Raw genomic sequence first — 27,861 nt, 5'->3', positions numbered from 1 at the left:
TGGCACTGGTGGACACTGGTAGGCGGCACTGATATGCACTTGTAGGTGGCACTGGTGCACTGTTCGGGGCTGATGTCCCTCGGTCAAAAGCCGGTGAACTACTTTTTTTTTTTTGAGGGAAAAAAAAGCTGATTACCGATCTTCTGTTTACATCACGTGATCAGCTGTCATTGGCTGACAGCTGATCACATGGTAAGGGGCCGGGATTGGGCCCTTACTCCAATCTGTGATCAGCCGAGTCTTATTGACTCAGTGATCACAGAGCGCAGCACGCGCGCTCTGCATGGGGGTGCGCAGGCAACTAATGCACGGGAGGACTTCTATTGATGCCCTCCCAGCAATTAAGGCCCACGCTGTAGCCGGTATTGGGTTATAGCGCAGGTGGGAGGAGGTTAAACTGTTCACGATCTTTGTTAGTGTCGTAAGTAAATAGTCAACAGACCAAATAAAATCCAACTAGATATACAGGGCCAAGGCTTTTTTTTTGTGCAGGAACTCACCCTCCCTGGCCAACTTTACACCCCCAACCGCACCGTTCCTCAGGGAGAGAAGTAAGGCAGTGCCAAATCTGCACACTGCTCAAGACACAAAAGGCACAGATTGCGGCACTCAGTTCTAGGGCACCTATTAACATATGCACTGCTCTACACATTCCCTAAGTGCCTGGCAATAAGGCACAGAAGCCGGTAGAGAAGTGAGTAGTGCAAAAACTTCCTCTACCTGTTTTTAGTGACAGGTTGGATTGGACAGGGCTGCCGAAGGTGGTCAGCTGATAAAAAAGCCCTATACATAGCCTTTTCCAGGGAAATAAATTGGTGGCTCTAGGGCTTAGATCTATACGATTATAGTAAACCAGTTCCATACTTTTTTATTAAAAATAAGCCTGCAGGTATGATGAAAAGTGATTTAGCGTATACTTATTTTCAATATTATGTGTTTGCATTATTTCAATAATTACCCTTTAACCACTTCAGCTTCGGGAAGATTTACCCCCTTCCTGACCAGGCCATTTTTTGCGAAACTCACTGCGTTGCTTTAACTTACAATTGCACAGTCGCGCGACATTGTACCCAAATAAAATTGATGTTCTTTTTTTCCCACAAACAGAGCTTTCCTTTGGTGGTATTTGATCACCTCTGCAGTTTTTATTTCTTGCGCTATAAACAAAAAAAGACTGACAATTTTGAAAAACAAACTGTATTTTTTACTTTCTCCTATAAAATTCATCCAATAAAAAAATGTAAAAAAATCAAATTTCTTCATCAATTTAGGTCAATTGTATTCTGATACATGTTTTTGGTTAAAAAAATCCCAATAAGCGTATATTGATTTGTTTTGACAAAATTTATCGCGTCTACAAACTATGGGATAGATTTATGGACTTTTTTTTTATTGTTTTTACTAGTAATGGCGGCAATCAGTGATTTTTAGTGGGACTGCAACATTGCGGCGGACAAATCTGACACTAAGTGACACTTTTTGGGGACCAATGACACCAATACAGTGATTAGTGCTAAAAAATACACTGTCACTGTATAAATGACACTGGCAGGGAAGGGATTAACATCAGGGGCGATCAATGGGTTAAGTGTGCTCCTAGGGAATGCTTTCTAACTGTGGAAGGAATGCTGTGGCTGGAGAAAAACAGAGATCCGTATTTATGCTTAGTAGAAACACAAGATCTCCATCTTCCTCCCTCACAGAACGGCAGTCTACCTTTTTTACATAGGCAGATCGCCATTCTGCCTGTTCTGTGAACGATCAGTGGTTCCCGGTGGTGCATGTGCACCCCAGAGCCGAAGATCGAAATTACGTACAGGTACGAGATATTGAGCTTAAGGGCCACCCTGCCACAGTATATGTACGTGGGGCGGTACTTAAATGGTTAAAGACTAACTCCACTTGAAGGGAGAACAACAGTACTAGGGACGAATGTTCTAATCTATCTAATGAACGTTTCACTGCCACCATTAGAATGGGATAATTGCTTGATACAGCCAAAACAGCCACAATGGCTATGCTTTCCTCATGCCCATGGACTGATTAAAGTAGAGCTTTAATATCTCAATCAATATTAACTATTTTAAATTATATTATATGTAATTGTTTTACATTCCATGAGTCTTCATGGGCATTTTTTTTTCTTTCATCTGGAGGGGCTTTCTCAGCTAAGTACACCCTAGGGTGCTAGGGCGTGTTTCAAAGCGATTTCAGGGAGATGTGGATGGATGTGTGAGTTTGCTGTGAATATTAAGAATGAAATAACATTTTCAATTGGGGTGATAAGATAAAGTTTAGTTCTGCTTTAAGTCAGTGTGTCACCTGGTTTTAAAAAAGACTCAGAAAAAGTGATGCAATTGAGTATTTTAAGGTAATTTACAGTTAAGAAGTGATACCACAACTGCCAGAAGAGCAGGCAAATAGCAGATGTTTAAGGCAGGCCAGACAGTGCAAGTTTCTTTCATGCAAACACGGGTTGCAGGAAAGAAATTCGCATGATTCCCCCATCAACACTGATAGTGCTAGCAGGGGAATCCCTCCTGCCATGCAATATGTCAGCTGAACTGGTCGAGATTCGAACAGTCTATGGCCAGTATATGCCAATTAGAGATTTCACCATGTAACCAACAATTGAAATAAAACATATTGTCAAATATTTGCAATCTTTGTTTCTTAGGTGAATGTAGCCAAAATATCCATAGAGCTGTACATCACAAATGCTCCTCAAAGGAATTCTGAAATACCATCTTCTGTCTGCATCAACCACACATAGTTGAAACAAGACGACCCCTCTTTAATGCCTACAGCTAATTTTCTAATTTTCTCATTTCTAAGTGCTAATTTTCTAATGCTCACATCCCATTGTCTCAAGCTGACTCATTTGTACAAGTTACAATCTTCAAAACATCTCTGAATTGTTTAGCTTCCTGATATGCTTTGGTTCATTTTAAAGAGCCCCACATAATAATGTATGACAGGACAGAACAGCAAAGGATGCGCCAAACTCAAAAGACTGTAAGCTATACGTGAACTTAGATAAATAGTAAAAATTATTACCAAGAAATATTCCATTTCAAAAGATTGCTATCCTTTCTGACAAAATGCACTTATCCTTTTTGACCTGTCTATACCTAAAGTACCTTACTCTTACCTACCTACCTACATGTAACACTTCTGAGGTCATTCAAAGTTTATCATCAATGCAATGAATGGAGGCAAGACCAAGAGGCACCACATCCCTTAAATTAACTCAAGAATCTCAACCAAAAAGAAATGGGACTTTTAAGGTGCCAGTGAAAAAACATAAATTTTACAATAATCTAAAAAAAAACAAAACAAATTTTATTATACAACATCAATACATAATAATGGTGCTGGTTTAAAATAGTGAAAATAATCACAAATGAATTATTAATTATTATTTAATATTAATAATTGTGATTATTTTCACAGCACCATACAGCACCATGATGTTGTTTGAAGTTGTATAATAAAATAAAATTCCTTTATATTACTGCAAAATCTACTGTATGTTTTCTTCATGGACACTGTAAATCTCATTTCTTTCTGGTTGAGATTCTAAACTGAATCAGAGTTTATTGACAGGTGCATCTGACCTGCAGTTGATGGCCTTTTAAACTGCAGCTGACAACTTTCTAAGCTGCACCAACCTGCATGAGAGAAGCAGTTCTAACGTGAACAAAAGCATGTCAACATTGGACCTCATTACCATTGTGGGTACACATCACACCCATCACAACTTCATCTGCAGAAGAGCCTTTATCAAATGACTTTTAATTAGTTTCAAGTTGGAGTACAATCTGGTAAAGGACCACCCTTTCTTAACCAGAAAATAAGAAACAGATGCTGCAAGTTTCTAGGAGCAAGTCTGAGAACCTATTTATAACCCTTGCGGTAAATATATCAGTGCACTGCATGTTGGCATCTTAGAAAATTAGGGATTAGGAAAAACGTGTAAACAATTTCAGCTAAATACCCAATGCATTTCCTTCCAGCTTTGAATGACAACCTATTTGCTTTGGGTCACAGAACCTATTGTAAAGACCCACTCTTCCCTTTTTAATACTGCGATTTTTAGAAAGAAAAATGCACAAGCATTTCAAAGCCTAATTAATTCACCCAGCTGGCACAAAGACCCCCCCCCCCCCCCACCCAATTCCTTCTGTTGCAAACTATTAGACAAATAGAAACACCTACCAGCTCTCCCTGTCTAGCTATTTTACAGACACATTTCAGCAAGCTAAATTAATACATTTGGAAAATTATAACAGAATACCAAATAATAATTGCTCCTGTTAAAATTAAAACCTTTGTCAAATACATTCAGCAGGCTTTATACTTGTTATCATTTGTAAAAAGAGATCACACGGTAATGGCACAGAGTATCTGACGCTGTCAGCAGAATTCTGCACAAGACTAATAAAGTTGGAGTGTGCTGTAGCTTGGCAGACTCAACTTGCTTTGGGGCAATTTCAAATGGGTGCATGAGAAAGCCAGACTTTCCTTGACTCGGACAATGCTTTCTAAAGCACTAAAACAAAAAGCCAAACCGGACAACAGTGCAGACATCATAATCAAATTCTGGGAAAAAAATGCATACTATCATGCTATCCATCCACTTTTACGACACAGCCTTACTGACAAAATAGTGCCTGAGCTAGAAATCACTAAGCTGACTTTAATTTCTTCCTCCTTAAATCCCTTTGTGAAAAGAAAAAACTCAGATCTACTCCCTCTATCCCAAGTCACTGACTGTCCTCCTTTAATTATGACAACATATAATGGTTTTACATACCACCATCATTATTTAAGGAAAAATGCAAGTGATTAGTGCTAGAGATCCTTACCATCTACTTCCCAACAACTGTTTTTCCCTACTTTAAATTTGGACCAGATTATTCATAGTTCAGTGATGTTTAGTAATTGTTGGATTAGCATTTTACAGTGTTTCTGATATTGTGATACAATGATTATGACAACACATTTAGGATCACTAGCGGAGATGCCAAAGTAAGAATGTTAGGGACACAAGTATTACGCAGTGGCCCCATAGGATTGCGAGCCCTTAGCACCCCTTGTTAAAATGAAGGCCTGTTTTAGTTGTTATTGTCAATAGGGTCTTTGTACTGGACAGTTTCTTGACTCTCCTTTTGTTTCAGATACCCCCTTTACTGTACCCAGGCAGAATTTTAGCTATAAACTGTTGCTAGGCAGATCACTTAGTTGCTTTTCAGCCTTTGACTGGCTAAGGGGTTTCTGAGTTAAACCTGTCATCCAATCGGGATTCACACTCACCTATAATATCTTCCCCCTAAGGTGTTTGTCAGCATTTAGACCTCTAATCACGATAAGCTGTCCTGCCCTCCCTTACTTTTGTCGCGGCTATCCTTTTTGGAGGTATTGCCACTCACTATTGTGGGTGGACAGTGTGGTTAAAGACTTTAATGTACTGTTGCATTCAGCTTGATTCTTGGTGATTGGGCTTTGGTGTTTTGATATTTATTTTAAAATAATTATTGGTCTGTTTATGTTTATAAAGTTTGAAGAAAGTTTATTTTACTCATATGCTTTTAACCTCAAAAAAGGATTGTGACCTAATATTTTCCAAGATGTTTGTCTTTTGTGTATAAGGCCAATGTGGTGCCTATATTTAAAAAGGGGTCAAAGTCTTTACCAAGTAACTATAGACCTGTTAGTTTAACTTTTATAGTTGGGAAGGTACTGGAGAGTTTAATAAAAGACCACATAGATTCGTTTTTGCTAGAAAAAAAAGCAACAGACAGCATGCATTAATGAAAGACAGAAATTTTCAGACAAATCTTTTTATGCGGAGGCGAGCAAAACCTTGGACAGAGGGGTGGCTGTGGACGTGGTATACTTAGATTTTGCAAAAGCATTTGACACAGTTCCCCACACACGGCTAATGTGAAAGGTAAAGTCTACAGGCTTGGAAAAATCAGTTTGTAAATGGATAGAAAACTGTCTGAAAGATCGTATTCTGAATGGTCTAGGGTTGCTAGTGGTGTACCCCAAGGTTCAGTGTTGGGACCCTTGTCTTTTATTATATTTATAAATGATATAGGGTCTTCGATTAAAAGTAACTTAGGGCTTGTAGTCATTCCTCATAATTGAGGTCCTCCAGTCCCCATATTAATTTAGATGCCTTTCTCGGGATTCTCTCCAGCTTCAGCAAATCCTTTCTGAGGATTGGTGACCAGAACTGGAACGAATACTCCAGAATTCAAACCAGAGTTTAATAAAGTGGCTGAATAATCGTTTTATCTCTGGAGTAAAATTCCTTTAATGCATGCTAATATTCTGCTGGCTTTGGTAGCCACTGCTTGACACTGCATGCTAATTCTCAGTCTGTCTTTTACTAGGGCCCCTAGATCCTTCTCCATCCTGGAAGCCCCTAGGGGTTCTCCCTCTAAAGAGTAACTTGCATTTATTTTTTTACCCCCCAAGTGCATTATCTTACATTTACCAATGTTAAATTTAATTTGCCATGCAGTAGTCCATTCCAATAACTAATTCAGGTCCTCTTGTAAAGTTTCTATATCCTGCGGTATAAAATAAATACTGCGCTTACACTAATTTACATGAGCTGCGACTAAAAAGTAGTAAACCATATAATCTAATAAAATTCAAAAAGTCGCACTAAAAAACTGAGAGTGGCAACAAGCAAGTGCTCAAAAGCCTCATAAAAATATGAGGATAAGTAGTGGTCACTGAGCAAATATTTCAATGCTAGTCAGTGTATGAATGCACCATAATAAAAATAAATATAAATTTGTAGGACACAGATAATGCTTCCTATGTCCGTGAAAAAAAGGAAAAAAAGAAAACAGAAAAAAGAAAAAGAAACACTCAATAATGTGTGACTAGATGCAAACAAGTGAATGTCTCAAAACACTGAGGCAAAATATAATAATGTGACAAATATATATCTGTGCCAAAACATAAAATGAATAATCAGTGTAGAGATAAACAAAATTATAAAACCCAAAAAAAGTCCATGGCTGTACAGAAACGATAATGATTATAGTCCGTACATGCTTTGTAACACGCATGCAAAACAAAATGATAAGTGTCCCCAAGTCCTGAGTAAATACTGGAACAAAAACTTGCTGTAGTGAAATAAGGTGCGTAGACAGACCTCCACCTCTCAAAAACTGCTGCCTCTTACCAGAAAAAATTGGTCTCTTAGTTATAGGAGACCTGAAAGGGGGATGGCTACAACCCCAGCCAGGGATCTGTACATCCTCTAGAGATGAACACATGGAGACAGACACATCCTATCCATGGTGATGTGATTGGTGGAGAGAGTTCTTGGATTCGGATGACAAGTGCCTGTTGTACAGATCCCTGGCTGGGGTTGTAGCCATCCGCCCTTTCAGGTCTCCTATAACTAAGAGACCAATTTTTTCTGGTAAGAGGCAGCAGTTTTTGAGAGGTGGAGGTCTGTCTACGCACCTTATTTCACTACAGCAAGTTTTTGTTCCAGTAGTCACTCAGCACTTGGGGACACTTATCATTTTGTTTTGCATGCGTGTTACAAAGCATGTACGGACTATAATCATTATAGTTTCTGTACAGCCATGGACTTTTTTTGGGTTTTATCATTTTGTTTATCTCTACACTGATTATTCATTTTATGTTTTGGCACAGATATATATTTGTCACATTATTATATTTTGCCTCAGTGTTTTGAGACATTCACTTGTTGTTTGCATCTAGTCACGCATTGAGTGTTTCTTTTTGTTTTTTCTGTTTTCTTTTTTTCCTTTTTTTCACAGACATAGGAAGCATTATCTGTGTCCTACAAATTTATATTTATTTTTATTATGGTGCATTCATACACTGACTAGCATTGAAATATTTGCTCAGTGACCACTACTTATCCTCATATTTTTATGAGGCTTTTGGGCACTTGCTTGTTGCTATATCCTGCTGTGTTGTTACTGCCCTGCATATTTTTGTGTCATCAGCAAACTTTGAGACCAAACTATTTATCCCACCCTATATAATTTATAAATATATTATACAGAATTGATCCCAGGACAGAGCCTTGGGGTACCCCACTAACCACTCTAGACCATTTTGAGTATACGTTATTTATCACAACCCTTTGGACACACCCCCTTAGCCAGTTTTCTTTCCAGCTACCTACCCTATAATCCATGCCTACAGACCTCAGCTTGTAGATTAAGCGTTTGTGGGGGACTGTATCAAATGCTTTTGCAAAATCCAGATACACCACATCCACCGTCCTACCTTTGTCCAGATGGTAGATTTCTTCCTCGTTGAAATTTAATATTCTGGCTGGAGGAACATTACACTCCACAGATCGTCTATCTAACAAAGAGAAGCTGGCTACTTAGTACCATCCAAAAATGTAAATACTTTATTAGCTACATAATAAAGTCGAGTAGTAGAGAAGGCTTACGCGTTTCGGCTAAGAATCCTTGTTTATAGCACAGCCCACGACACACTAAGCACATATTTATACAATTATACACTTCCCTCCCATTAAAGAAGGTGGGGGGAAGCAGGTGAATAAATTTAAAAACAAATAATAAACTTGCAAAGTGTCATGTTATAAAAACAAATATACACACACACACACACAGGTACATCCAGATAATTCAAAAAGAAAATCAAGGAGAAAAGATATGGCACCTACAAGTTAGGAGGAATGATATCTGGTCAAAATGCCTTAAAAGTCCCTCGTCTTAGGAAAAGATCTACATTCCACCTGTGATTGAGGCCAGATGGTACCATTGTCTGTAAAGTATAAATCCACCAGATTTCTTTCTTGAGCAGTTTCCTGCGTGCATTTCCCCCTCTAGGTAACTTGAGTATACACGCCACACAATAAAATGAAAAGTATATACTTGTGTGTGTAAATATATAAACAACCAACACAAACACACACACACACACACACACACAAAACATAACAAATGTATATCCGAAACCTGCCCTTCCACTGGACTTCATTATGTAGCTAATAAAGTATTTATATTTTTGGATGGTACTGAGTAGCCGGCTTCTCTATGCAGAGAGAAGTGTTGTTATTGTTAAAGAAGCTTATGTCATGATATTAAACACTTAATATTGGCAAATACAATATATGCAAATTTAAAAAGTGAGAGAATTTCAATATTTGGTAAAAAAAAGTCACTAAGCAATGTGCTATTTAAAATCATTTATGTTGACCAGTAAGGATAAAATACAGCAGTCTCTGTCTTTGTCAGCTTGTAACTATGTAAGGTGCACATAGAAGGCATATGTAAAAATAGTTTTATGTTTTGCCAATTCATTGATCAAAAGGATCAATGCACATAAATTGCTTACTGAGTATAAATTGATACGAGGTAAAAAAAATAAAAATAAATAAATAACATTTTAAAAAAAATATTTGGAGTAAAATGCCAAAAAAATTAAGAATTGGTCTATGAAAGATATATATTTTAGATTTGGGTAGATTCTGTTAATGTCATCCATTACTTGCTTTCTTACTTGCTTTCAATTATTGATTTTGTGCTCCCAGGTGGGCCTACCTGTCACAGTCATTAGAACCACTTGATGAACCTGTCATATCATATTATGGAAAATAGATGAGTGAAAACACCAAAAAGAAATAGGATAAACTCTTCACCAGCTACTGATTAAACATATTTATGTAAACTGTATGCGAACAGAGGGGTAGGTAGGGAGGGAGGGGGGATATGGCCACTCCCAATGACACAGGGCAGAACACTAGTTATTGATTGAGGTTTTCCAGTTTGTTCAATCAATTGTTCACCCGTAAAGCATTCAGCAAGGTCACATTTTCTTGACGCATCATGAGACCATTCCCTGATTCAGCCATGTATATGGACAATATTGAGTACATTTTTCATAGACGCATGGCCTCTTCTGTCACACATACTAATATTTATTGTAAAAAGTGAAACTAAGTCACTTTGCAAGCACCCCGAACCATACATTCCACCAAACAATAGTCCAAAAAGAAAGCAGATGTTTGTTACCTGACCTGCTGTAACTATTGTATAATAATATCTCTACAGCTCTTGCATTTCCCTGTCTTTAGGTCTGATGTTGGCTTTAATAATAAAGGGCAAAAACCAAAAAAGGCAGGAACAAATAGAAAATAATTATGGCTAACGATTCTCCCAAAATATGGATTTTTGGGGGCTCTGTGTGGCTCATAACATGTTGATATATATTACAAACATTACTTACATAACAGATCAGCATTTGGTAACAAAGGTGGCAATTGAGGTAAGTATTCACTTTTTTTACATGGAGTTTATTTACTGGCATTTTGATTTTGGCAACAATTCTGCTTCAACCTCAGGTGAAGTCTCAATTTTACACTCTTTACTGAACGAACAAGCTACTGTAATTCTGTAACTCCAAAATGGTTAGGGATATGTTATCTCTGGCATAATGTTAGTTGCAAAGACTGCTTAAAAAAAACTGTCTAACCTATATCATTTTGATATTTCTACACAACTGTACAACTGCATGCAAGGATACAGCAAAGCAGCTAAGAAAGTGCTTACTAAGGAAACCACTCTCAAAATCCTGTGCTGCACACTTTTCTGCTTGTACCATTCAACTCCACTAGCACAATTCCCAAGCTGCTCCTTAAAGTGTATCCAAAGCCTAAGCATGTTTTTCTTTAGTTTTAGAAAAAGTCTGCAAAAATGATAAAAGAGGAAGCTAGCTAAATGAGTGATACATAAAATCCTAACAAAAATATTAATACTTAGTGCTGCTATTTGAACGTTATTATTATTATGCATATGCATTATCACAATTCATATTGTGAATGGGGCCTTTGCACTGCGGTAAAGCAGACAGTGGGAGTGACCAGTTGTTTCGGAATTCTGCAATAAACTCATCACAATGGTAACTGTTGGTTTACATCTCACACACTGGTACATTTGCTGAATTGCTTGTGGATAAGATGAAGAAACACATCCCTGCCATTCACTATGTTATTTTCAATGAAAAGCTGCTCTCTCTAGGAAACACGTTTGGGATCTATATAGAAAAAAAAACACAGCGAATGTTTGTTTAGTGGAAAAATGCTAACTTGTAATAATTGTACCTTTAGAATAGTAAACCTCCTCTGTGTTAGCCAACTCTGTTGTACTGGCAAAATGCAACAAACAAAAATTTGACAAGAAAATAAAAAATGCAATAAGTTAATGACTATTCTAAAGGCTAGATGGTCCACCAATGCCTTAAAGTGGTTGTAAAGGCTGAACGTTCTGTATGCTGCCCCCCCAACAGCCACCCTAATACTCACCTGATATTACAAAACAAAAACTCTGGTAAAGAAAACTAGGGAGGCATAGGGGTTACTATAGATGTCACAAGGATCATAATAGAGTGTTATTTAAAAATTATTAATTTATTAGTATCAAGCAGATAAAAAAAAACTAAATATACAGATCTAATTTTTTGGGCTATAGAAACAATAAATATGAGCAGCTGACACAATATTGTTGGGTACAATAAAAAATATGTGGAATATACAGTAGGTGTAGTGCTATAAAGAGATCATATTCAAAAAGTCCATAAACCAAAAAGATTCCAAGTATTAAGGCAATCAAAATCAGTTCATAGTGAATCTCTGTAGATGTAAAAGGAGAAAGAGCCCATCACCATCACCCAAACACACTGACCCTTACCATCAGCAAATGGGTTATACAGCATAGCATTATTATATGGTAACCACAAAAAAATGCTTCTCATTGCCCAGAGCTCCTCACTCCAATAATAGACTGAGAAATGCGATAGAGGCTGTTAGCCAAGATGGTTAAACCAAAGGATACACTCCAGAATTGCAGCAAGATATTTGGATATACACATTCCAAAATAGAAACAAATTTATTCAGCACCAACTCACAAGTAAAAACTCACACATGAGCAATGAGTTAAAAGCAGATATGGAAAGCGACCAGCGCTTCCTACCACTGAGACAGCTGCAGCTTCTCTGTCTTCTCCGATGCGTCGCTCGTCCCTAAGCTCTGCCCTGGGCAGAGACAGTAGTGAGAGTCATTGGCTCCCATTGCTGTCAATCACAACCAGTAAGCTCTCTCGTCTTCTCCTCCCATGCTTGTCTCCAGGATTTCTCCAGAACCTCTCCCACCGTCTGGAAGTCGCTACCTCCACCTGTCCGGCTATCCCCTACTCTTGCTACCTTCAGGCGATCCCTGAAAACTCATCTCTTCAGGAAAGCCCATCACGTCTCCAACTAATCTCTTTTACCACTTCCATCAGCTCATTCCCCAAAGTTACAACCTTTTGTACCACCTGCCCCACCCTATTAGATTGTAAGCTCTTTTGAGCAGGGCCCTCTTAATCCTCTTGTATTTTATTGTATTATATCTGTATTGTCTCCTTTTTATATTGTAAAGTGCTGCATAAACTGTTGGCGCTATATAAATCCTGTATAATAATAATTATAATAAGCCATTGAGGAGAGAGTGGATGGCGGGGCTGAGCCATGGCTCTATATGTCTTATGGACACACAGAGCAGGGCTCGAGAAAGAACACACACCAATGTCCCCATAGCAAGCGGCTTGCTATTGGGGGCATTGGTCGAGGGGGAGGAGCCAGGAGCGCTGGCGGGGAACCCAAGAAGAAGAGGATCGGGGTTGCTCTGTGCAAAACCATTGCACAGAACAAGTAAGTATGACATGTTTGGGGTTTTTTTTGTTTTGTTTTTAAAGCCAAACCTTTAATACCACTTTAAGGTAAATATGATCCTGGCAGCACAGTTCCTTCTGTGTTAAAACTTTAAAGAATAGAGACTGATTACCTCAAAATGTTGGTGTTAAGAAAAGAAGAGAAAGTAATGGCATAGTAATGAAAAGAAAATAAAGTATAATGCAATTTAACTTTGGATAAAGAGGGGAAGCATTAGAAGCTTTGATGGATTTTTCCTGCTATCTGGAGCTCCATTACAGAGATGTTTTCTCGCTAAGAGCCTTATTACAGCTGTGCGGTATGTTATGTTGCATGTTAATTTGCACGGCATTAAGGTAGCCTATTCATTTGAATGGTCTGTCTAATGCCCCCAAATTCACAAAAAAGGTGTGTGCACCCTTTTTAGCAAAGCGGCACACCTTTATGCACAACAGTGCATTAGCATTAATTACAGTTTGCTGCAATGAATAATGCAGTAATGAATAGCACCGCAGCACAACAGGGCATTACCCTAATGCAAAAGTGTGAATCTGGCTTTATGGTAATGGTGACAGTAGTTTCACCAGACAGGAAGTGGGAAAATCTGCAATAGAGATGCAGAAAGCAGTAAAACAGTTTCTAGGCTTCAGGAGGGCAGTATTTTTAATATGAAACCAAGAACACGTGGACATGAACTCAAACTATCAAGAGGAAAGCTCCAATCTTAAAAGCATTATTTTATATAAAGTGTAGTTGATACTTGGAACAAACTTTCTGCAGAGGTAATGCATCAGTCACCCGTAAGTGGATTCAAATATGCTTGGGACAAACATAAATCTAAAAAAAAAAAAAAAAAAAAAAACTACAAAAACATTTATAAATTTTATAAATTTAAACAAGTGGGGGCAGACTCAATGGACCACTAATGCCGCGTACACACGATCGGAAATTCGGCCAGCAAAAGACCGATGACAGCTTTTGGTCGGAAAATGCGACCATGTGTATGCTCCATTGGACTTTTGCTGGCCGAATTCCAGCCAGCAAAAGATTGACAGCATGTTCTCAATTTTTTGGTCGGAAAAAGTTCCTATTTGAAAATGCGATCGTCTGTAGCAATTCCGACGAGCAAAATTCCTACGCATGCTCAGAAACAATTTGACACATGCTCGGAAGCATTGAACTTCATTTACTTGGTTTGTTGTAGTGTTGTACGTCACCGCGTTCTTGACAGTCGAAAGTTCAGCGAACTTTTGTGTGACCGTGTGTATGCAAAGCCATCATATCTTTTTCCGACCAAAATCCCGGTGTGTACGCTGCATTAGTCTCTTTTCTACCATAATTTTTCTATGTTTTAATGTTCCTATTACTGAAAAAAAAAAAATTATGCTGATGTTACAGATTTTGGCTCACTTATTGTCTGGTAAGACCATTGTCTCCCAAGGGGAAATCTCTAAAGGGGCACCAGATAGCAAAATACCAATTCAACCAGGGTTCTAATTCTTCCACACTTTACTAGAAAAAATGTTTGACTGGGCATATGTATCCCTGAAAATGTGTCTGCTTTCTTTATCTCATGTTATGCTCATATGCTACTGCTCAGTGTTTCTTTCTTTTCTCTAGAATAGTCCTCAGTATATTAATTGACGTATATTTTTCTGCTTTACCTTGCAAAAACCCCATGCTATGTTACCACGTTAGGATGTGCGTAGACAGTAGTTTAAGATGTCCAAGTTTGCAATAGGTTGTACTCAGCTGTTTTGTCAAGCTTAATGCAAAGCCTGTGAGTAAGACGTATTGCCAATGGGCTGCTTTCAACAATTGTTGATAAAAAAAAAGCCAAGCACAGCCATTCTGTGGGGACTAGTGTTCTATGAACTCTAACAAAAATGGGGGAAGGAACTAAGGTTGATGCAGTAAGGTTTCAGGCTTCCTCTTAAACAGCCATTTTACATCCATAACAATCAATGAAGAGGATTTTATTGGGTTATTCTGTTAGAACTGTCCACACACTGATGTGCATGTAACCATACTATCAGTGGGTTTAATTTAGGAGACCGGGAACTCACTGCTTTTCTGCATTATCTTTAAAGAAGTTTGGTAAGACAGACACATGAAAGCTGGCATTTCTATGTTAAATCTGCAGGCTCCTGGGCTGTCATTCTAATCCAGGCTTCATTATTTAATAAATTACTAACATGGAACAAGCAGCCACTGAATTCTGAGAAGTCTGAACCTCTATTCTGCAGACTTGTGTAAGGTAAAAAAAAAAAAAAGACTCAATAGGCAGTAAAAGCAAGATCCTGGAATCATGCACTAATAAAAAACACATTAGCAGTAGTACTGTCCACATTTCTACCTGGACATGTTCCTCCTTGGCCCCAATGCTAATTTTTACACTAAAATGTTGTTAAATGAAATGCATAATGTTGCAAACATATATCTAAATGACCAATGGATAACCGTACAAAAAAGGAAAACATAGCAAAAATAATAAAGGTGTACAGTACTGCGCAAACATTTTAGGCAGGTGTGAAAACATGCTGTAAATTAAGAATGTTTTCAGAAATAGAAGTGTTAATAGTTTATTTTTATTAATTAACAAAATGGAAAGCAAATGAATAGAAGTCCAAATCAAATCAATATTTGGTGTGCCCGTCCTTTGCCTTCAAAACAGCATCAATTCTTCTAGGTACACTTGCACACAGTTTTTGAAGGAACTCGGCAGGTACAGCGTGAAAAATAACGATTTGATCGCTGCAGATTTGTTAGTTTGCCTACTTACAAAGAAATAAAGGATCTATAATTTTTATAATAGGTGTGTTTTAACCACTTCCCGCCCGCCATATAGCAGAATGATGGCCGGAAAGTGGTTGCATTATCCTGACTGGTCGTTATATGACGTCCAGCAGGATAAGCCGCGGTGGGCACGCAGCGTGGCGATCGGTGGCGTGGTGTGAGTCTAAAACACTGCATCTCCAATCCCTGTAAAGAGCCTGATGTAGGCTCTTTACTGTGTGATCAGCTGTGTCCAATCACAGCTGATCACATGGTAGCTAGGAAGTGTAGTTGATTGACGTTTCCTCTATTCGCGCTGACAAGGCATGAGTAGAGGAGAGCCGATCGGCTGCTGTCCTGACAGGAAGGCGGGCTGCGCAGTGATTATCAGTGCAGACCCATCGAGGGTGCCCAATAGAGCCCACCAGGGATGCCAATCAGTGCCCATTGAAATGCCAATCTGTGCCCCTCAGATGCCTGTCAGTGCCTCCCAATCCATGCCATCTATCAGTGACCAGTGCTGCCCATTAGTGCCACCCATCAATGCCCATCAGTGCAGCCTATCAGTGCCGCCTATAAGTGCCCACCAGTGCCATCTATCAGTGCCCACAAGTGCTGTCTATCAGTGTCCATCAGTGCCACCTACGAGTGCCCAGCAGTGCTGCCTATGAGTGTCCAGCAGTGCCATCTGTCAGTGCTGCATATCAGCGCCCATCAGTGCTGCTCATCAATGCCGCCTATCAGTGCCCATCAGTGCTGCATATAAGTGCGTCATCATCAATGCCCATCAGTGCCACCTCATCAGTGCCGCCTCATCAATTGCGGCATGCGCTTTCAGAGCTTTGATAAAGCGTATGCGCGCAAAACATGTAAGCTATGGCAACCTTTTCAGCTTGCGGTTCACCACTACATACAGGGTTTTTGCTTCTGGAGCAGCGCTGATGTCATCTCACGCACCCGGGTCCAGTTGCTACACTCGGCTTCCCCGGCTCCATCCTCCAGCAGTGGCAGACACACTACACCCCAAACAGCTTGGCACAACGCTGTTGGATCACTGAGGTCAGTTCCAGTCATCATCGCAGCCAGCCAGCATCTCCCTGCTTACACTCTATTCCTCTGGATTCTGACAGTACCTGACCTCACGTCAGAAGTAAGAGGCTGTCCATCACCCCACTTTCTTCAATCGGGATAACACCATTCCCCACATGCTTTGGGATGACCTCTCTCCGCATGTGACTGGCGAGCCTCCTGAAAGCATGTAACCCCTTCTCATCCAGACATCATGGTGGTACCGTTTTTAACATAATATATTTACATAGCTATATACTTTTTACTATCTGCTGCAGTCTGTACCAGCACTAACAGCCTTTTGTAATTTTCTGGGTAACTGTCTACAGTGCAATAAACTAACTTTAAATCCAGACCATGGTTTACACACACACACACACACACACATACTTCCAGGACACCTTGATCTTCTTTACGCTGACCTACAGGTAAGCCTAGATTAAGACTTACCTGTAGGTCCAAGAAATATCTCCTAAACCTACACGGTTAGGAAATATTTGCAAAAAGACAGGCACCGTTGACAGGATCAACTACAGGTCAAATACATATGTGAAAGATGGAGTCCACCATTTCAAATTGATCTAAAAAAACAAGCTAAATACACCTGAATGCATGCTACATTTCCATAACTAAAAGCCTAAAGAAGTCTATGACCTGTATTTAATATAGAGTTGGACAGCTATACTATAGTGTTGGACAGCTACTGTCATACAACTTGGAGACTTGAAACACCATAAGACAGTGTTTCTCAACTCCAGTCCTCAAGGCGCACCAACAGGTCATGTTTTCAGGATTTCCCTCAGATGAAACAGCTGTGGTAATTACTAAGGCAGTGAAACTGATCAAATCACTTGTGCAAAATAATGGTAGGCCTGAAAACATGACCTGTTGGGGCGCCTTGAGGACTGGAGTTGAGAAACACTGCCATAAGATAACCCGCCTAATAAATATCATGGTTATCAGGAAACAATGTACCTCTAAAAATACTACTTGGGGGAAAAAAACAGGTTGATTTGCTACTTAAGGTTATTGCTAGCTCTTCAGCTAATAGCAAAAGTATAGACGCATAAAAAAAAAAAAAAAACTCACATAGCAAAATCTGTAAGGCATTTCCACTGTAGAGAACTATGTTGTTAAAACCAAATAACTGCAGTATGTTATACATATTGTCCACAAAACATTCAATCAAAACATCCTGAATTTTAAACACGTTACTTGTATCCAACATTTAAGCCATCAGGTGCCTGTATCTTTGAAACATCCAATTGTCTGCATGGCCTTCTGGCTGCCCTGCTGGACAACGCTGAAATCTCATGTTGTCAATAGCTACAGTTACTCTGTTATGTAAAATATTTGGCACAACTCTTCAAAGACAGTGACCTTTCTTGGAGGGCCCCATATTGCCATTGTTACAATGTTTTTTTTATCTATTGACCCTTTGATTGTCTTGGCTTGTAATGCCATATTGGCTGTAGTTTCAAAGTTTAATTCTATAGCACTGGTGATGTAAGCAGTACAATTTCTTCAGTCAGTTATAGTTCATTCCAATATACACTATATTGTTAAAAGTATTGGGATATCTGCCTTTACAAACACATGAACTTTAATGGCATCCCAGTCTTAGTCTGTAAGGTTCAATATTGAGTTGGTCCACTCTTTGCAGCTAGAACAGCTTCAGCTCTTCTGGGAAGGCTGTCCACAAGATTTAGGTGTGTGTCTATGGGAATGTTTGACCATTCTTCCCAAAGCGCATTTGTAAGGTCAGGCACTGATGTTGGATGAGAAGGCCTGGCTCACGGTCTGTGCAAAATAAAGCGCTGCAGCACCAAATAAATGTGCGTGACAGGTACAGCATCCCTTGAAATGCAGACTCACCAGTTATAGTGCGGTTTCTGAGACTTGGAGCTATGACAAAAATAGAAATACAGGGGGAGAGAGACCCCCTGAAAAGGAGGTCACTGCCATGGTGTCGTTACCGACAACGACACCACGGCAGTGATGTTTTTCATGTCACGTCAGCGCAAGCGCACTACACACCATGAGGACAGCAGGAGTCATCTTCATGTAAGGAATCAGGACGGCGTGCCTAGATGGCTCAACAGCGCCACAGCGCCACCAGTGGACCTGCATTGTGATACTCCCTGGAGTTCCGCATTGCAATCGAGTAGCCTGGATGACTGGATCTGGGCAGTGTGAGACTCTCCTATAGACGGATTCTCACGGATACACCCGGGACACCTGTCAGCTATCAGAGACTTCTGCCTATACAGTCGGGTGAGCAGACCATTGGTCCTTTGACTGTCTATATTCTGCACAATTATCTCAGTCCTGACCTGCAGATAACTTCCACCCACTGCCCTATTCACTAAACCTCCCACTGGGTTACCCCCATTAATACGGCGTGGCCTGAGGCTGCAGATCTGAATTATCGACTGTTGGTGGCTATATGCCACCCTCTATAGTGTTTATCACAAGTTGGACAATAATCAATTGAGCTAACCCAGCAGCATTGGCTTCATAGGGCTTATCACTCAGTATGTTGGTTTTAAATTTCTACACCTCTATATCGCCCAGGCGGGGGTACCCAGTTTTTGTGTTCCTGTAATTACTAATTGTGCAATAAAATTCCCTTAATAAGCCGCTTGATTACATATAGTTACATAGTAGGTGAGGTTGAAAAAGACACAAGTCCATCAAGTCCAACCTATGTGTGTGATTATATGTCAGTATTACATTGTATATCCCTGTATGTTGCAGTTGTTCAGTTGCTTATCTAATAGTTTCTTGAAACTATCAATGCTCCCCACTGAGACCACCACCTGTGGAAGGGAATTCCACATCCTTGCTCTTACAGTAAAGAACCCTCTACGTAGTTTAAGGTTAAACCTCTTTTCTTCTAATTTTAAGGAGTGGCCACGAGTCTTGTTAAACTCCCTTCTGCGAAAAAGTTTTATCCCTATTGTGGGGTCACCAGTACGGTATTTATGAATTGAAATCATACCCCCTCTCAAGCGTCTCCTCTCCAGAGAGAATAAGTTCAGTGCTTGCAACCTTTCCTCATAACTAATATCCTCCAGACCCTTTATTAGCTTTGTTGCCCTTGTTTGCTCTCGCTCCATTTACAGTACATCCTTCCTGAGGACTGGTGCCCAGAACTGGACAGCAAACTCTAGGTGCGGCCAGACCAGAGTCTCCCCCTAGTGTATAGATTGCATTCATATTTTTGCCACTCAAATGCATTATTTTACATTTTTCTACATTGAACCTCATTTGCCATGTAGTTGCCCACCCCATTAATTTGTTCAGATCTTTTTGCAAGGTTTCCACATCCTGCGGAGAAGTTATTGCCCTGCTTAGCTTAGTATCGTCCGCAAATACAGAGATTGAACTATTTACCCTGTCCTCCAGGTCGTTTATGAACAAATTAAATAGGATTGGTCCCAGCACAGAACCCAACTTGTCTGCTCGTGACTTCCTTTTCAGGGGGTCTTTCTCACTGCATTTCTATTTTTGTCCTGGCTCACAGTCTGTGCTCAAATTCATCCCAAAGGTTTTCTATCGGCTTGAGGTCAGGACTCTGTGTAGGCCATTCAAGTTCCTCCACCCCAAACTTGCTCATCCATGTTTTTATGGACCTTGCTTTGTGCACTGGTCCAAATCATTTGGTGGAGGGGGTATTATGGTTTGGGGTTGTTTTTCAGGGGTTGAGCTTGGCCCCTTAGTTCTAATGAAGGGAACTCTTAAGGCGTCAGCATACCAAGACATTTTGGACAATTTCATGATCCCAACTTTGTGGGAACAGTTTGGGGATGGCCCCTTCCTGTTACCACATGACTGTGCACCAGTGCACAAAGCAAGGTCCATAAAGACATGGATGAACGAGTTTGTGGTGGAGGAACTTGACTGGCCTGCCTCAAACTGATAGAACACCATTGGGATGAATTAGAGCAGAGACTGTGAGCCAGGCCTTCTCATTCAAAATTCAGTGCCTGTCCTCACAAATGCATTTCTGGAAGAATGGTCAAACATTCCCATAGACACACTCCTAAACGTTGTGGATACCTTCCCAGAAGAGTTGAAACTGTAAAAGCTGTAAAGGGTGGGCCAACTGACTACTGAACCCTACAGACTAATGCCCTGTACACACGGTCAGATTTTCCAACGGAAAATGTGTGATAGGACCTGGTTGTCGGAAATTCCGACCGTGTGTAGGCTCCATCACACATTTTCCATCGGATTTTCCGACACACAAAGTTTGAGAGCTTGCTATAAAATTTTCCAACAACAAAATCCGTTGTCGGAATTTCCGATCATGTGTACACAAATCCGACGCACAAAGTGCCACGCATGCTCAGAATAAATAAAGAGATGAAAGCTATTGGCTATTGCCCTGTTTATAGTCCCGACGTACGTGTTTTACGTCACCGAGTTCAGAACGATCGGATTTTCCAGCAACTTTGTGTGACCATGTGTATGCAAGACAAGTCATCCGTCGGAAAAAATCCTAGGATTTTGTTATCGGAATGTCCGACCGTGTGTACAGGGCATAAGACTGTTCACGTGCGTGTAAAGGCAGGTGTCTCAATACTTTTGACAATATAGTGTAGTTTGTAAGGCAACATTTACACTGGCACTTTCTGACCTAACTTTTCTATGTCACAGATTTATCAAAAGTAGGTGAAGTAATTATTAAAAAACATACTGTGACATAGATAAGCATTCAAAATAAAAGTTCACTATTAAGTCATATTTGCTGTACACATAGTTGCCTGGCTGGAAGACAGAGAAAATGAACAAATCATAGGGTACCATAATGCCCTTTTCTCTGTTCAGGCCAGTAGCAGTGAATGATGAGTGTAGTTCTCAATGCACTTATAGTCTTTGCTCTTTAATCTGTTTTCCCTCTCCATTTTTTATGTGATATATGAAAATAGTGAAAACATTAGCCCAACCCCTAAGTGTAAATTTTATTTCTTCACGTCAATTCACAATATTGCAATTCTACAGAAAAACTGCACTATGTGCTTATAAGAAAAATACCCAGCACATGAATAATACCAGCATCTCATGCATCATTTCCATTATCCTGCTTCCACAAAATGATCCTCATCCTTTTATTTACTCCATTCATCCACTGCAGTTGCAATACTGCTCCTGAAAAGAAAAGGTCTCTACAAGTTGCGCCTTCCATTATAACCCTACTTGGTTCTAACTGCCTTTTTAGATGCCAAATGTAAGCACCCTAATCATCTGGACCTGTAATCCCATTGAATTATTTCCCTTGGACTCACTTTCTTGTTTAAATAAAAAGGGTCTAAGTCTTCGATTGGCACAGCAATAAGGTTCGGATTAACATCGCCGTAGATAAATGGCAAACTTTTGCCTGCTTCCAGGTCAGAGTTTGGTGCAGGTTTATTTTCTTCATCATCGTCTCTGTGGCTACTGTCTGGCTTTGATGGCTTTTTTTTCTTCTCTTCTGCTATACGTTTTTCAATGGCAGCCAGTGATTCACGAGTAAATGCTTTGAAGCTGTCAGGGCCAGGTGGTGCCATAAGCGGAGCTGCCATCTTTTCATCCTGCAGCAAATTCTTTTATTTAAATAGCACCCACGACAGTCAAACTCTGAAGGGTAAGAAAAGGAAGAAAATGTAAGAAATGTAGATTTGTCAACCTGAATAACAATATACATAACAGGCTATGCTTCAACAAATATAGTTTGTATCAATCTATTAGCAAAAATCTAGAGCAGTTGGAGGAAGGTCTCACCTACTTAGGAAGAGCATTAGGGGTTAAGCACTTAGTATAGGGCCTTACAGAAGTACTGACATGCGCAATCAATGTTAATATGTGACATCATATACCCAGAAAAATTCCACTAACAGGGCGCATTTGATAACTCGCCCAATTCTATATTTACAATTAAGGCATAGATTCAAAGATTCAGATCTAGTAAAGGAGACACATCTCTATGACAGAGTGAAGGCCAATCAATAATAATAGAATAAACCAGGATTTTGACAATACATCATGCAGAATGATAGACCAAATTGCACACTCAGGGCCAGTTATGGTTGCAAGCTCTGCAATCCCTGCTCCGGCATCTTGCTGGAGAGATAGCAGCCCTGTACCAAATTAGTCACAGATGTATGTATGTATTACCCATGGCAAGGTACCGTATTTATCGATGTATAACATTCATTTTAAGAGGGAAGTTTCAGTAAAACAACTTGAATTTTAAATAAGGAACTTTGAAGCAAAATAAGGGTCAGTGCCCACCTGCGGCCTCACCATTGCCATCAATGCAGCCTGATCAATGTCCATCTGCAGCCTCACAAGTGCCATCAATGCAGCCTCATCAGTCCACATCAATGCATTCTCACAAGTGCCATCAATGCAGCAGCCTCACCATTGCCATCAATGCAGCAGCCTCACCATTGCCATCAATGCAGCAGCCTCACCATTGCCATCAATGCAGCAGCCTCACCATTGCCATCAATGCAGCAGCCTCACTATTGCCATCAGTGCAGCAGCCTCACTATTGCCATCAGTGCAGCAGCCTCACCATTGCCATCAGTGCAGCAGCCTCACCATTGCCATCAGTGCAGCCTGATTGATGCCCATCTGCAGCCTAGAGGGGACAGAGGGGGGGCAGGACGAGCGCAGACAGATTACATACAGTGAGAAACTCTTATGATAGATAGAACAGTGGTCCAATGGCGGCCCAGGAGACGGGACTTCCTATTACAGAGGCCGCCAAGAAAACAGGAGATATTCACTGTATGTAATCTGACGGCGTTCGTCCCGCCCCCCCTCCGAGGAAGCTAAAATTTAAGTAATTGGAATATAACACGTACACGCTATTTGCACCTGATTTTCAGGGTGAAAAAGTGTGTGTTATAGGCCAATAAATACAGTATTTAAAGTACAACTGCACTTTTACTATAAATTATACATTGGTACTTGCAACTACTGCCAAAAGTGCCATAGTATTGCAAAATGAGTAGTAACCTGTACTGAAGATAATTACTGTTTCTTGTAGCAAGACCTGTCTGTTTACATCCAAATTTGCTTTGTATGGGGTCATCTCCCTAGGCTGGTGATGCTTGGGAGATGGCAATATAAAACTCTGAGAACCCACTACACAGCCTTGGCCAACATTGAAGAGGATTTCAGCTGGAGAGGCTATAAACATTAGATCAGATCATGGCTGTGCTACTGGGGTAGGGGAGAAACTGGGGTTGAAGAGTTTTAGTGTTGTTGAGAAGGTAAGATACAGTTGTTTCCTAACAAGCTAGAGTCGTACTGAATATCTGAATAAATCCTGATATATCAGCATTGGATATTGGATGGCCTGGTATTCAGAAGTTATTCACCACTGTGGAATGTATGCTTGCCACACACTTGCATATTCTGTGTAAGTGAATGAAGAACATTTTGTAGCAACCCTACAATGTGCTTTTAGCAACTGGTTCAAACCTAGCAGCGCTGACATGCCTTTTTGGTGGGGTCAGCTGTTAAGAAGAATTGTGTAGGATTTTGAACTTTCCTATCTTTACTTTAACCATCATGGGCATATTTGAGAATGAGCATGTACAAATATGAGTTATTTTGTCTTATGTTATAGTAACAAAAGTGTACCCATTTCAGGATTATGGGATTGTGGGACTGGTAGAATTCAATATTTACACAGCAAATCCACAGAGCTGTGAACAGGCCTTCTATTCAGTTATTATGTCCTGAGTATTGACTAGTAGTACCGCAAAAGTTAACAGCTCAGCAATGAGATATTGAGGGTGTTTTGAGACATTCACTAATTGTTCCTTGTACTGTAGACACAATAAGCTACAATAATGTCATAGACTGCTGTGCCTCTTGTGTAAAATGGGTTATCCCAGGGGGGTCCTTTCATTCCTTCACCATATCTATTCACAAGATTTGTTCTGGCTGACTGTTTTTTTTTTAGCTGACAGGACTCTTATACCATCCGTCTAGCATGTTAGTCCACTGCCACTTTTCCTTACATGTTTAATGCAAGATTTCACATCATACTTTTGAAAATGCCCTTACTGACAGTTTTTAAAATGTTCTTTTATGGTTACAGTTTAAAGAAAAATAATTTGCCTATGGAGTGATTAAGTACCAAATACACCTTGCTTTATGTAGTTAAAGCGGTAGTAAACTGCTGGCTTTTTTTCTTTTAAACCTGCATCGCATACTAGTACATTATCTGAAACTTACCTTAGAACGAAGCCCTCCAGCGGCGTGCTGTCACTGCTAAAGGAGCTTCCTTCTTCACCAGGTCTTCCTTCCGGGTTCCAACTGTGTGAGTGACCGGAGCCGCAATGACATCACTCCCATGCATATGCACAGGGGCCACCGTTTACGGCACAGGACTCTTAAGGAATGGCACGGGTATGCCGTTCCTTCAGAGCGCATGCGCCTATGATGGTACCGGCTGCATCTACGGTAAATATCTCCTAAACGGTGCACTATTTACCTTGGACCCTTTATAGGCTTACCTATAGGTAAAATTCATGCATGGGAGTTTACTCCCACTTTAAGCGGTCCAGCCAGAAACTAAAAACTATTAGAAAAGTTTGCATTGCCAGTAACCTGCTTAAAAACATGCAGATGAAGCTGTGATAACAGGCAGTGGCACAGAATGGGAACAGTAAAGGAAAGCAGACATGGGAGCTGAATCGGCCTGATAGAGAATAGAAATTCTAAATAGAAAAAAAAAAGGGGGCAACAAAGTGTGAAAATAGGTATGTTTGTTGGTTTATTGGTTTGCACTACAAATTGTACAAAAAAGGGCAGCAAAGTGTGAAAATAGGTATGTTTGTTGGTTTGCACCACAAATTGCCCACCTTGTAGTTGCCTACCTTTTTCACCTTCTGTATTCTTTCTGTTATATCTCAGGTTTATTTTATAAAGTATAGCATTGAAAAATGTTGGCCTTTAACATATTGTATTCCTAAGCTTAAAATTGCTATAGCTTGGACAGAAGACATCAAAGAGAGGAGAAAGTATTTCATATGGTAAACAAGGAAATTAAGAGGAGCTTGTATCTAGTGAGTGAATAGTTGAGTAAAGCCAAGGGGAGTAAAGAGTGTGAGCCAAAAGATCAGGAGGAGAATGCAGGAGTGTTCACCACTGAGGGGGAGACAGGAGAGAAAACAGATATCTGTTTTTATTAATCTACTGAGTGAGGTTCACACTGTGACATAATTTTGATCTGACTTTCAGTGCCATTAGGTAGTGCTACTTGGATGCAACTTTGATGAGGTTTCTATATTCTATGGGACCGAAATCACACTGCAATTGCACCAAAGTAGTACAAGAACCTTTTCAAAAATTGCTCCATGCTGAGTCACATTGATGTGAACGGACGCCATTGAAAACAATGTGATTTCCCTTGCCATGTGATTCCGTGCGACTCAAGTCACATCTGAAATCACACTCGTGTGAACCAGGCCTAAAGGATAGCATGGGATAGCATGGTATGATGACAATGCAGTTGATTTACTAAAACTGGAGAGTGAAAAATCTGGTGCAGATGTGCATGGTAGCCAAACAGCTTCTAACTTCAGCTTGTTCAATTTGGCTTTGAAAAAAATCTGGAAGCTGATTGGTGCCTATGCAGAGATGCACCAGATTTTGCACTTGCCAGTTTGTGTTGAATAACCAAAAACTCACACAAAAGACCTAGGAACAAGCTAGAGGGGCAGGAGGGAGGCTGGTCATATTTTATTCTGTTTTTCGGTCATTCACACTACTAGTCCAAAAAAAAAATAATAATAATGATCTTACCTATACCTAAACAATACATTAAAACTATATTACATTGACTAACAAGATGTTAGCATTGTTGTTTGTATGAATAATCCATTTACATACATGGCTTACAGAATTTTGTCTTAAATCTATGTCTAAATCTATCTATCTCTTCAATGATTGCCAGTGTTCCACATACTAATTACTGCTGTTTGACCAGCAATGAAGAAGTTAAATGAATAATACATTATTTATCTGCTTACACTACAGGAAATGGGCCTAAATTTATAAAACCATTTATGAACTGTAGCCTTCATACCATTTATAACGGTGCCAAGAATCCTTACCTCTATGATATCATGAATGAGCAATTTGCTTTTACCATCACAATATTTCAATAACCACAAAATGCATGGCCTGTCTTACTCAGTTCCGTGATTTAAGAGGAGTCTTTCCCTACTTCTGATCCTAAGTGAACATGAACAGATCATGTTTTGCACACTTTTGAATAGAACATGGAAATTCATAACCATTTAAAGAAGCACATTAATAATAGGATTTATGTACAGGTACTCCTCACTTAATGACCAGGTTCCGTTCCAACGACCAGGTCATTAAATGAATTGGATGTTAAACGAGAAAATCACAAGTAATCAATATTTTAAGCATTCTTAACCACTGTACTGTACTGTATTGTATTGTGATAAAAAAGGGCCTGAACACAAAACTCCAGCTCAATAACGTTGTTTTAATTTGCATAAGTACAGGAAAAAAAACAGAAAATTCTGAACCGTACAATAAAATGATGTATATACGCGACATTAGATTGGGGAGAGCCGGTAGTAGGTCCAAGTAGTCATTAAACGGGTAAGTTGTTAAGCTAGGACTATCTGTATTTCTATTATATTACTTTCAAAGTCTTTATGCTTTTGAGTTAGTATCTTATGAATCAATATAATTTGAAGATGTACCTTTTAACTTAAAGCGGAGTTCCACAAAAAGTGGAACTTCTGCTTTAAGCACTCCTCGCCCTCTGACATGCCACGTTTGGCATGTCATTTTTTTTGGGAAGGGGGGGTGTGTACCCTCTTTTTAGTGGGACTTCCTGTCCCACTTCCTCCTTCCCGTTCTTGGCCGCCTAGGCGGCTCCTCCTCTCGCCCGAGGCAGCCCCTCCCTGCCAGCGATCTTCTGGGACACAACACAGGTCCCAGAAGATTGGCTGGCCAATAGCAGAGCACAGCACGACTCGCGCATGCGCAGTGCGCGCCCGGCCACAAAGCCGTAAGCTGTCACGGCCGGGTGCCCACAGTATCAATGGAGGAGTCGAGGAGAGGAGGAGGAGAGGAGCGAGGCTCCGGGCGGCCGCTTCGCTGGACCGTGGGACAGGTAAGTGTTGGTTTATTAAAAGTCAGCAGCTATGCTTTTTGTAGCTGCTGACTTTTAATAAACTAAAAAACAGGTGGAAAATCTAGATTTTGTGAGAAGGCTAGGGCCTCTGAATACGTGTAGAATG

The 27,861-nt window shown here is 40.0% G+C and overlaps 1 protein-coding gene across 1 annotated transcript in view; it reads right to left on the bottom strand.

Moving 5' to 3' along the window:
* The window catches only part of SCN8A (sodium voltage-gated channel alpha subunit 8), a 279,033-nt gene that overhangs the window by 204,323 nt on the left and 46,849 nt on the right, over positions 1–27,861 (bottom strand). Inside the window, exon 2 of the mRNA XM_073613696.1 lies at positions 21,865–22,195. Within this exon, the coding sequence (XP_073469797.1) occupies positions 21,865–22,140 (276 nt within the window). The 5' untranslated portion in view covers positions 22,141–22,195. The remainder of the gene's footprint in view (positions 1–21,864; positions 22,196–27,861) is intronic.

This window comes from Aquarana catesbeiana, linkage group LG02 (genome assembly GCF_042186555.1).
Source record: "Aquarana catesbeiana isolate 2022-GZ linkage group LG02, ASM4218655v1, whole genome shotgun sequence".
Lineage (NCBI taxonomy): Eukaryota > Metazoa > Chordata > Amphibia > Anura > Ranidae > Aquarana > Aquarana catesbeiana.
The sequence above is the reverse complement of the archived record's forward strand: the minus strand, read 5'-3'. Positions and strand labels throughout refer to the sequence as shown.